General features: G+C 37.9%; 1 protein-coding gene across 4 annotated transcripts in view; it reads right to left on the minus strand.

The window, feature by feature from the left end:
- Nucleotides 1-12,265, minus strand: part of POLR3B (RNA polymerase III subunit B) — a 115,127-nt gene that overhangs the window by 71,651 nt on the left and 31,211 nt on the right. For all 4 annotated transcript variants that reach the window (XM_082419371.1, XM_082419372.1, XM_082419373.1 and 1 more), the window contains exons 11-12: nt 9,135-9,254; nt 4,031-4,165 (exon numbers count right to left, since the gene is read on the minus strand). In XM_082419371.1, the coding sequence (XP_082275497.1) occupies nt 4,031-4,165; nt 9,135-9,254 (255 nt within the window). The remainder of the gene's footprint in view (nt 1-4,030; nt 4,166-9,134; nt 9,255-12,265) is intronic.

The raw sequence follows: 12,265 nt of genomic DNA on the forward strand, positions 1-12,265 counted from the left end.
TGGTCTGTTCATCTCCAAATCAGATCTCTTAAACTGAAAATCAGATGGTGTCACTTCCCCGATTATAACTCTCTCGTGGTTTTCCACTGCATGCGAAATTAAATCCAAAACTCTTCCCATGGCCTACGATGCTAGTTCTACAATGTCCTCTCTCACCACCCCTAAACCTCACACTCCAGCCACAATGGTCCTCTTCCAGTTCCTCCAATACAGGCGCTGCCTGGGGATGTATGTTGCTTATGCGGGTCTCTTGATGGAATGCAGTTCCTGAGGTTGCGTGAGACTGGCTTCTCCTCACTCAAGTCTCAGCTGGAATGTCTGAGGGCTTGGCTTAAAATATATCACTTTTTCAAAGAGGTCTTTCCTGACCATCCAGAATAAAGTAACACCCCTTCCCCCAACCAACATCCCAACTCTCTCTCTAATATTAATTAGTCTGTTTTTGGTTTGCCTTAAACACTTACGACCATCTAATATCACACTTATTTACTGTTTACTTGTTCCTTGTTTGTTTGTCTCCTCTACCAAAATGTACACTGTTGAGAGCAGGTGCCCCATCAAGTCTCATTCACTATTGTATCTCCGGTGTCTAGTACTTTATCTGGGGACAGAGAGATGAATATGAATGTAAGTGGTTCCTGCCCTCAATGAGTTTACAGTCTAAAGGGAGAAAGAAGCGTGCAGGTAGAGAATTGTACAGTAATTCAGCATGCAAATAAAGACCTAAACGACCGAGCTACTAACTACTCCTGGGGTTCACAGGTGGTTTCAAAGAGGGTGACTCAAAGAATGATGAAGGCGTAGGAGCCCCTCATTATGGGGAGGGAGAAGGGGAGATAAGGGAGGGGCAACTTAGGCAGAAGGCATAACTCAAAGGATGAAAGAGTATCACACTGTGTTTGGGAAGGAGTGGCTCGCCTTGGCATGAGATGAGGCTGGAAAGGCGCAGAGGGGCAAGATCATCAAGGACCCTGACAAGCCTGCTAAAGAGTCTACACCTGGGGACTTCCCTGGCGGTCCAGTGGTTAAGGCTTCACCTTCCAGTGCAGGCGGTGCGGGATCGATCCCTGGTCGGGGAGCTAAAATCCCACATGCCTCGCAGCCAAAAAAAAAAAAGTCTACACCTGGTTCTGTAGAGCAGTAAGACTGTGTTTATGAACTTCACAGAGGAGTTTCAGGGGAAGGGCAAACAGGCAGAGAAACAAGCCCTTACACCCCACCTCAACCAGAGAGGCTCAACTTTTATCTCTTTCAATATTGGGATTCTGAGTAAGACTTCATGCTTTAAAATTCTTGAAACTCACATCTGAAGCTCAGGCCTGCTGAGGGATGCTCCTGGGAAATGGACCTGTGCTTCACCCAATCTCACAGTAAATGCTCACGAATGTGTTGGGATGGCTTTGCACCAGGTAAATAGGCAGGCACCTGGCCAGAGCCTCCAGAACAGACAGATGGGAGGGGCAGGTGAAAATCAGAGAAAGCACATAAAAAGATTCAAACGTACTAATGCTGTGTTCACTCTTGAGTTGGGACATGTGAATATTTGCTTTATTGAGTCTTAATACACAAACACACATACGTGTTATATATAGTCTTGTATGCATGAAAATTTTCATAACTAAAAAGCACATACACAAAAGCAGGCATGTGTCAATTTCTGTGGCAACACACACATTTAATGATTAAATCCCCACTAAGTAAGCAGACATACTGCTTTGAATATACATTTCATACTAATGAGGACAAAATGTTCCTTTATGTGATTTCTTCTAAAACTGCAAAGCCTGACTCCAAACTTGCCCTTGACAAAGGACCCCAAAGGAGGCCAGAAAACTCAGCATAAATTCACACAGGCCTGAATGTCCACAAACCATGAGTTTCCAACAGTAAAACTTTAAAAAGCCAGTTAATAAAGATATTTGTATATGCATAGGGTGTCTCTGGAAGGATAAAGGGGATGAAGAGAAAAGTGACCATTACCGGGGGGAGGAACTGAGAACTGGGTCAGGTGAAAGAGTGGGGGGGTCAGAGTGTGAGAAAGACTCATTTTCACTGTAAACTTCCTTGTAATTGTTTGAAAGTCTTTTTACTGTGCTAATATGTTATGTTTTAAAAACATTTTTACTGTGTGTTATTAGTTTTATTTTAATATCTGCTGTTTTACAATGTTTACTGTTATATTATTTTTTAATCATAACATTGTTCTTTAAAAATTAAAAATACTTGCTTAAATTGGTAAGACAAATAACCACAAGAATGGGGGAAGTAACATCTTACAGCCCAGCTATGGCTGAAAGAATTATACAGAATGTTTCAGCTGTTCGCTGCAAGGAGACAGGATTCAGAGGTTTACAGCCAAGTTAACTGCCTTAAAACAAACAAAAAACAAACATTCTTCAGAGGAATAAAACAGAATTCCGAGTCTCTACCATTCATCATCCACAATGTCCATCAGGATACAATCCAAGATTGTTACACACATGAAGAAAAAGGAGAACATGACCCATACTCAAGAGAAAATTTAATCAAGAGATTGATCTGGAGATGACTGATATGTTGGAATTAGACCAGCATTCTAAAACAGATGTTAAAGTTCAAGGATGTAAATGAAAATATGGTTGTGATGAATAAACAAACAAGAAATCTCAGGAGAGAAAAAATACCCAAATGAAATGTCTACAACTGAAAAATACAGTATCTAAACTAAAAAATTAACTGGATGAGTGTAATAGCATATTAGAGACAACATAAGAAAAAGTAAGGGAACCTGAAAATAGATCAATAGAAATTATCCAATCTGAAGAAGAGAGTAAAATTGAAAAAAAATCAACAGAGCCTTAATACCAAAGGGTCTAACAATATAATCTGAGTCAGAAGGAGAAGAGAGAATAGTACAAAAAAGATATTTGAAGAAATATCAAAGACTTAAAGACTAAAAATGTCTCAAATTTGGTTAGACATAAATTTACAGACTTAAGAACTTAGTGAACCCTAAGTAGGATATTAACAGAGACCACCACACCAAGGCACTTCATTAAAACCAAAGATAGGGACTTCCCTGGTGACACAGTGGATAAGACTCTGCACTCCCAATGCAGAGGGCCTGGGTTCAATCCCTGGTCAAGGAACTAGATCCCACACGCATGCCGCAACTAAGAGTTTGCATGCCACAAGTAAGGAGCCCACCTGCTGCAAACAAGGAGCCCACGTGCTGCAACTAAGGAGTTGGCAAACTGCAACTAAAGAGCCCTGGAGCCACAACTAAGGAGCCTGCCTGCCACAACTAAGACCCACCACAACTGAGACCCAGCGCAACCAACCAACCAACCAACCAACTAACTAAATAAATAAATAAAACAGAGAGAAAATATCAAAAGCAGCCAGGTCTATATTCTAGCTGTTTGATTTAAAGGGAATTTCTGATTTAAATGCTGAAACATGAAGTTTCAAAGTTTTAGACACCTGTTACCCAGTTGAAAGGGATACATACTCTCAAAATAAGATAAAATTTATCAGGCTAAGACTGAAAATGAGATAAAAGATGTCCTCACTAACCTACTTCTACTACATCACCAAAAAAGTTAGGCGATTGTTTACTTGTTTATTGTCTATCTCTCTCACTAGACTATATGGACTAAGAGAAAATGGACCTTTGTCTGTCTTATTTTCCCTGTATACCAGTTTCTAGAACTATGCCTGGCACACGATAGGAGTTTAATAAATATTTGTTAACTGAATAAATGATATTACTTAAAGCCATACATCACGTCCTACATTAAACAGAATGAGGGTAAACATCTCAAAAAAAGATATAATATAGGTAACAATATTAACATATTTAAAGAACTAAGAGTTTTCATAGCAATTGTTAAGTCAAAGAGATAGTTAGTCATGTGTGAATGCTTATACTCCAAATATACAAAACCTATATTCCATTCAACCATCTCTTCCTCCTATCTAAAATGAACACTAAATTAATTTTTATTGAGGAAAATAAAATAAGATTTCTGACATAAAATAATTAAATCACCTGTCCTGCCAACTCCAATCGCTTGTTACCATAATAATCTCTGTCGTCAACTTTATTATCTCCTTGGGCCAGAATTACTCTTCGCACCATCACTGCGGTATAGATACATTTGGCTCGGAAATTGAATTCTTTAACCTGTAATTCAGAAATCAGAGAAAATTTTTGAGACAATGCACATTAAAATTTAAGGTGCCTCAAGAAAACAGTCAGTGTTATCATATTTAAATAAGAAAATAATGAATTGTTTTGATTCTCCCTATTCAAAGAAATTCAACTAGTCTGTAAACTTCCTGAGAGCTGAGATGATGACTTTTCATCTTTGTACTCAATACCTGTGGTAGCTTTTCTTCAAAGATCACCACCATCAACTCCTTCCCTCCCTATATGTTTTATGCCATTCCTTCATTAAGAGGTGGAGTCCATCACCCCCTTTGGGTTGGCCTGTAAACTAGAAGTTTCCACTTCCTTTTTCTTAAAGTCCTGAAGTACCATGTGAGAAGTCTAGGACACTCTTTTGGGGAGAAAAGGGCCACTTGGAAAAGCAATGAGGAGCCAGAGATATGAGTGAAGACGCATCTTGGATGCCCACCCCAGTCGAGCCTTTGGATGACTCCATCCTCAGCTGCTATCTGTCTGCAACTTCATGAGACCCAAACTGAGAACGTCCCTCCCCACCACTGAGCCCAGGCAAACCAGAGAACCATGAGGGAGAGCAATAAACAGTTATCTTAAGCCATTAAGTTTTGGAAATGTTTGTTATGCAGCAATAAATAACAGGAATGGTACACTGTCAGGACTCACCAAATATCTATAGAATGAATCAACAGACTGATGAATAAATTTGCTGCAAATGTTCTATTCAATCTTCTCTTCTACAACTGAAATCTACATGAACAAATCTGGCCCAATCAGTAAGTTAAATCAGAACTGGTTAAATCATTGCACTGGTTTGTTTGGGGAGACAAAAACCTTAGGTAACTAGGTAAATTCTTTCTCTACAACCTAAACGATGAGCTCTGAGAGTACGGACTAAGCTTCTGCCAATTCTAAGGAACATTTTATAGGCTTGTCTATAGAAAATTCATATTATAAAATTTCTGTTTTACTTTCCTTCATCATTGAGTAAGATCCCAATGATATCCTATTAAGTTTATCACTATAACAGATTAAAGAACAGCAACCAGCCTCCTTCACACACTTTTCTGCTGCTGCTAAGGAATTATACTAAATAATATAGGATGTTAGAAATTCTGTATATGTTTCCAAAAGTTCATTCTCCTTCAAAGGAAGTTTCATGTCTTCATTAGGTCAACTTATCCCCTTTCTATTACTGAGAACTTTAGAATGTGTTAAAAGAAATGTGTTAATTTTGGAACGTGGTAAGAGAAAAAGCAGCCCTAAAAGCTATTTTGTCATCCTGTACTCACAAAACAATTACATCAATAAGAAAGGTTGGAATAAATCTAGATCTTCAAAAAGAAAAGTCTCTGGTCCATCCTCAAACAAACAAACAAAAAAACCCTACAACCATAACACCAATTACCACAACACTGAGCAGAAGAACCCAGTCTTTGAGTAGCTATAAGTAATTTACATTCTCAGCTGGTATTTACAAACTGTATGGTCCTCCATTCAGATACATCTGATTTATTTTCTTTTCTGATTTTAATGTGGTGAGTTACATTGAACATGTAACTCTTCTAGTTGTATTTACTTTTTTTGTTAATGAAAAAAATGAAGCAAATTTTCATTAACCAAATTTTCAACTTTTAACAAAGTCTGTACCACGTGTTTATTTTGCATAAATAGTGGGAGATTCTCCCAAGACATTTATAAGTAGAAATAAATATGGATATTTACAGCAGATGCCCCACTGCACTTTAAAAGGCACTTGAACATTAACTCATTTTGCCATTCCCCCCTTTTTAAACTACTATATGCTGAAAAGTAAACCTTAGGTCTAAACTGAAAAAATAAGTTAATACTGAGCCCATTTTTCCTACTGATATGGAGAGTGGGAATCCTTTAATCTAGTAGCTGACATCACTTTTTGGTAGAATGACAATAATAGTTCTGTTATCCCTTGGTGAACTATCTGAAAGAGGGAGAGAAAAAAGACCTACGAAAGGAGCTTGGAACACTGAAACAGAATTGTTATCGCCAAAACTCTGGAGTCCTTTTAATATTATCTTGGAGGAAAAAGAGGTCTTAGGCATCTTGGGGAAACCCTTAGAGCAGTGGTTTCCAAATTTTAGTGTGCATGATAATCATTGCAGGGCCTGTTAGAACAGATTGCTGGGCCCCACTCCCAGAGTGTCTGACTCAGTATGTCTGTGGTAGAGTCCAAGAACTTCTGGCAAGTCCCCAGGTGATGCTGACTCTACTACGTAGTCTGAAACACTCTCACTTCCAAGGAACTGAGAGGCCGGGCTTCGGAGCCAAAGCCTCAAGTACAAGTGCAGGGACTGCTGAGCATCCTGCCCATCTCTCTCCCTCTAGGTAGACACATCTGAACCAGTGCTTTCTACATTTTACTCATTCAAGTACCACCATCAAGATTACTGTCATATCTCTGTAACACTTAAAGTACTAATTATTTAATATTTTTAGGCAACTTTAAACAACTCATTTTTAAGTAAGCTTCATCTATACAATACCATAAAATCCTAAATACCACAGAAATGGATTTAATGTGCTAGTGGTATTTTTTCTAATAAGTCCATAATTATTTAAAGAAAAATGTCCTTATATCATCTAAAATCACCTCTAACAGTATTCTTAGGTAAATATTGTCCTAAACCATTCTGGAAAATGAAGGTCTTTTCTTGGTTTATCTATTCTGACTTTACTCCTCACTGGATCATATATAACAAAACATTTTTTAAGAATTTATTTATTTTATTTATTTATTTAGGCTGCATTGGGTCTTCGCTGCTGCACGTGGGCTCTCTCTGGTTGTGGCGAGCAGGGGCTACTCTTCATTGCAGTGCGCAGGCTTCTCATCGCGGTGGCTTCTCTTGTTGTGGAGCACGTGCTCTAGGCACGCGGGCTTCAGTAGTTGTAGCACGCGGGCTCAGTAGCTGTGGGCCATGGGCTTAGTTGCTCCACGACATGTGGGATTTTCCCAGACCAGGGCTCGAACCCGTGTCCCCTGCATTACGAGGTGGATTCTTAACCACTGCGCCACCAGGGAAGCCCTAACAAAACTATAAAAATGGTAGCTTAGGCCCACTGTAACCACACAAAAGTACCAATGTTCAGCTTTATCAATTTACATAAATAAATTTTGGTATAGCCAGCATTCTATCAGCTAAGGCTTTTTAACCAAAAGGTCTCCTCAGCTATTGTACAAAGCTAAGTGAGACCCCAATGGAGACGTGATGGCCATGTCTGGGAGCCAGCAAACCATGGAGCTTTATGTGCACCCTATCACTGAATTGGCACAATGGTATTAGTTTCATTGTTCAGATGAGAAAACTGAAGCTTAGAAAAGTTAACATTTGCCCAAAGTAAATCAGCTAGGAAGTTAAGAAACCCAGTTTGAACCCTTATCTCTCTGGCTCTAAAGCCCTTGTTGTTTCCACTACTCATTTTTGCTATTTTGAATTTTAAACTGTTTTTCTAATCATCTAAAATTCAGTTCAGACACAGCTTTAACATTAAGAGTTTTCTAATTCTTTGAATCAGATCAAGGATACACATAAATGAGTGGCAGCCAAAGGGCAGAATCAGAGACCCATATTATTTGGCTAACAAGGTGTTTCAAAATAAGAAAACAATCACTAAGATTCAGTTTAGGTGGTCACTGTTCACTTCTGCAGTTCCTTCAACTTTCCTTTATTTATAATCAGCCCCTGAAGGTAGAATCTGCAATCCCTGAATTAGATCATCATGCATAATACACATGCTAATTCATCAAAAAGCAGACTATTTGGTTAACAAGATGGTCTGACTAACAAATAATTTTATAACTTAGAAAGAGTAGCATATATATTAAATGGGAGTGGGGGAAGAACGACTCGTGCCAACATGGCTGATCTCTTAATAATAAGTTAATTTAAAAAAATAAATATTAAGGGTCAGAAGATGGGATTCTAGCTCTCTCTCTCTCTGACAACTAACCAGCTGGATGACAAGGTAAATCATCTGGCTTTTCCAGACCTGAGCATCTTCACTGTAAGTGAAGGAGGCTGGACAATGTGAACTCTAAAATTCAAGGTCTAGGAGATAAGCCCATCCAATATTTTAATAAGTATCTATGATAGTGATGGTAACATAACATTGAGAATGTACCTAATGCCTCAGAAATGTACATATAAAAATGGTAAATTTTTGGGACTTCCCTGGTGGCGCAGTGGTTAAGAATCCATCTCGTAACGCAGGGGACACGGGTTCGAGCCCTGGTCTGGGAAGTTTCCAGCCCGTGTGCCACAACTACTGGGCCTGCGCTCTAGAGCCCATGAGCCACAACTACTGAGCCCGTGTGCCACAACTACTGAAGCCCGTGCGCCTAGAGCCCGTGCTCCGCAACAAGAGAAACCACGGCAATGAGAAGCCCATGCACCGCAACGAAGAGTAGCCCCCACTCACCACAACTAGAGGAAGCCCGCATGCAGCAATGAAGACCCAACACAGCCAAAAATAAATACATAAATAAATAAATTTTTTTAACAAAAGGTAAATTTTATGTTATGTATATTTTACCACAATTTTAAAAAAAGTATCCATATGAGCAAGGCACTGTAAGCTCGTTTTAAGTTATTTAAAAATATCTAAGACACCATCCCTGTCCTTCAAAATGGTGAAATCTAATAGCAGTGCTACTATATACATGAATATAAAAAACTGTAATTTTGGATTGAAAGAAGAACCAAGAGAGAGTAAACATGATGATGATACAATACAGCTAACATTCTCTAAGTACGAATAAACTATTGATAATGGAAGCTTATTTCCAGGGCAGTCCACTGGAGAGTCCTCTTTAGGATTCTCTCTTTTCTTAAGGAGGTATACTTTAATTAATGTAAACTTGTATTCAAAATTCTTTAACAGAAATGCATGGACCCCACAATGATCATTATTCAGTTGCAAGGGGGTTACTCACTGGTACATGGGTCAGAATGGTAGAAGCCAGGAGCTCTCTTGCTTCTTCTATTTTGGTTTTCTTTGGTCCACCTCCCCACATCCTTTGCCTTCTTACTTTGTTCCCTATATATTTTAATGCCTATAAAAAACAGAATATATTTATAATAATGTTTGAATGACATCATCAGAGAGAATTTGTTAAACTACCCATACATGACACTATAAGCAAAACAGACAAGGATCCTGGTTATAGAGAAAGCTGAATTGGTCCTAGTCAAAAATCAACATTTGTCATAAATCAATGACAAAGTAGCATTTACATGCTATTTAATACACTGGTTCCTTTTTTATTTTATAATTTGTTTTCTTACTATAAAATTGATACATGATCATTGTAGGAAATTTAGAAAATACAGAGGAGATAGATGTATCAGCCATCAAATTTAGAAAATACAGAGGAGATAGATCACCCAGCCATCTCTGGGTGGAGGCACCCAGAGAGCACCACAGTCTATAGTTAACACTTTGGGGTAGTAGTTTTTCCCCTCAAAAAGGAATTACACCATGTATGACCTCTATCCTGAAATCAACAAAGCACTGCTGAAAGAAAACAAAATCTAAATAAATTGAGGGTTATGCCATTTTCATGGACTGGAACATATAATAGTGTTAAGATGGCTTACTGTTAAAATTCTCTCCAAACTGACCAAGAGATATATCATAATTGCTAACTATACTCCTGGCAGGCTTTTTAAAAAACAAAAATTGATTGATTCCAAAATATATATGAAAATGAAAAAGAATAGCCAAAACAATCCTGAAAAAGTCAGAGGATTTACATTACGTGATTTCAACTATAAAGCTATAGTAATCAAGACAGTGTGATGCGAGGGTAAGGACAAACGGATCAATGGAAGAGAATAACAAGTCCGGAAATAAACCACACTTTTATGGTCAATTGATTTTTGACAAAAGTGCCAAAGCAATTCAATGGGCGAAGTAAAGTCTTTTCAATAAATGATGTCAAAACAACTAAATATCCATAAAGTAAAAAATTAACCTTGACCCTTATTTCACACCAAATAGAAAAATTAGTTTAAGATGGATTTTAGACATAAACATAAAAACTAAAACTATAACGCTTCCAGAATAAAACATAGGAGAATATGTTACTGCTCTTGGGGTAGGCAAAGATTTCTTTAAATGGAAATCAATAACCATAAAAAAACAAATAAAAACACCCTATTGATAATCAGATTTTATCAAAATTAAAAACTGCTCATCACAGTTAAGATAATGAATAGGGAAGTAATGGGCTGGGAGAAAATGCCTGCAATACATAAACCTGACGAGGGATTTATATCCAGGATATATGTATATATATTTTTTAATTTTATTTTTATTTTTTTTATATTTATATTTTTTAAAGAGGACTCTGAAATTCAATAATAAAAAGGCAACTCAATAAGGAAAATAAGCAAAAGATTTGGACAGACACCTCACAAAGGAAGTTGATAAGCACATGAAAAAGTGTTCAACATCCTTAGTCATCTGGAAAATGCATGATTAAAACCACAATGAGATACCACCAAACACCCACTAGAATAGCTGAAGTTAAAAAGACTGACAACACTGAATGTTGGTGAGGATGTGAAGCAATCAGAACTCTCAGACACAGCTGGGGGGACTGCAAAATGGTACCATCCCTTTGGAAAAAGATCTGGCAGTTCCAACCTTATAAAAGTTACATACACAACTGCTTTTTGATCCAGCAATTCTACGCCTAGGTATTTATCCAAGAGAAATGCTCCGTGCTTTCACGGCAGGGGCGCAGGTTCAATCCCTAGTCAGGGAACTAAGAACCTGCAAGCTGCACAGTGTGGCCAAATTAAAAAAAAAAAGACAGGGACTTCCCTGGTGGCACAGAGGTTATGAATCTGCCTGCCAAGGCAGGGGACATGGGTTCAAGCCCCAGTCCGGGAAGATCCCACATGCCACGGAGCAACTAAGCCCGTGCGCCACAACTACTGAGCCTGCTCACCTAGAGCCCATGCTCCGTAACAAGAGAAGCCACCGCAATGAGAAGCCCGCGCACCAAAACGAAGAGTAGCCCCTGCATGCTGCAACTAGAGAAAGCCCGCGCGCAGCAACAAAGACCCAATGCAGCCATAAATAAATAAATAAATAATTAAAAAAAAAAAAAAAGACAAAAAAAACACACAGAAAACAAAAAAACAATAAAAAGGAACAGACCACATGGATAGATGACATAAAGAGGAAAAACTTGGCTGAATCTAAGACAATACGCTCAACAAGAAAAGCTGGACACCAAGAAGTTTACACTGCATAATTCCATATATAAAATTCTAGAACAGGCAAAAGTAATCTATGGTGAAAAAATAAGATCAGTGGGGGAAGAAGATAATAGAGGTGAAAAATAACTAGGAGGGGCATGAGGGAACTTTCTGGGGTAATGGCAATATTCTATATCTTATAAAAATTATACAATTAAGATTTGTACTTATCAGTGTATATACATTTTACCTAAAAACTGAAATATTAAAAACTAATCAAGTAATAGGTGAGGAGGAGGCAGAGATTTAGATGAAACAAGAATGGCAAAGTGTTTTTAATTGTTGAAGCTGGGTGATAGGTACATGGGGTTCATAATACTATTCTGTATACTTTGTATATGCTGAAATTTTTCCATAAAAAAAAGTTCGAAAAGAAGAGGATAATGTGGTTCTTATTATTTTGTAAAAGCAATTAATGCTTTTTTTTTTTTTTTTAAACTGGTTTTCAGTTAGAAGAAAGGGCTGATTCTTTATCCTGGAATTCCTGTCCCCAGTTACCTGCTTGGGAAATTTCTTCTCGATGCTGCAAAACCTAGATCAGGTATCACTTCCTCTTTGAAGCCTTTCCTAACCACACTCCTTTCTCTGTGCTATTTTAATTCCTTGTGTATAAAGAATTGAGTACTTCCATTCATGTTCAGATCACACTATATTTTAATTGTCTATTTACCTGTATGTCTCTCTTACTAGATGACATGTCATCTTTTTCCTCGATTCCTAATGACTAAAATAGTGCCTAGAACTAAATGGAACTCCTCTGTTAAGACTAGACATCAAATCTAGGAATCTTCCCTGC

The sequence above is a fragment of the Balaenoptera physalus genome (genome assembly GCF_965194825.1).
Source record: "Balaenoptera physalus genome assembly, chromosome: 13".
Taxonomy (NCBI): Eukaryota; Metazoa; Chordata; class Mammalia; order Artiodactyla; family Balaenopteridae; genus Balaenoptera; species Balaenoptera physalus.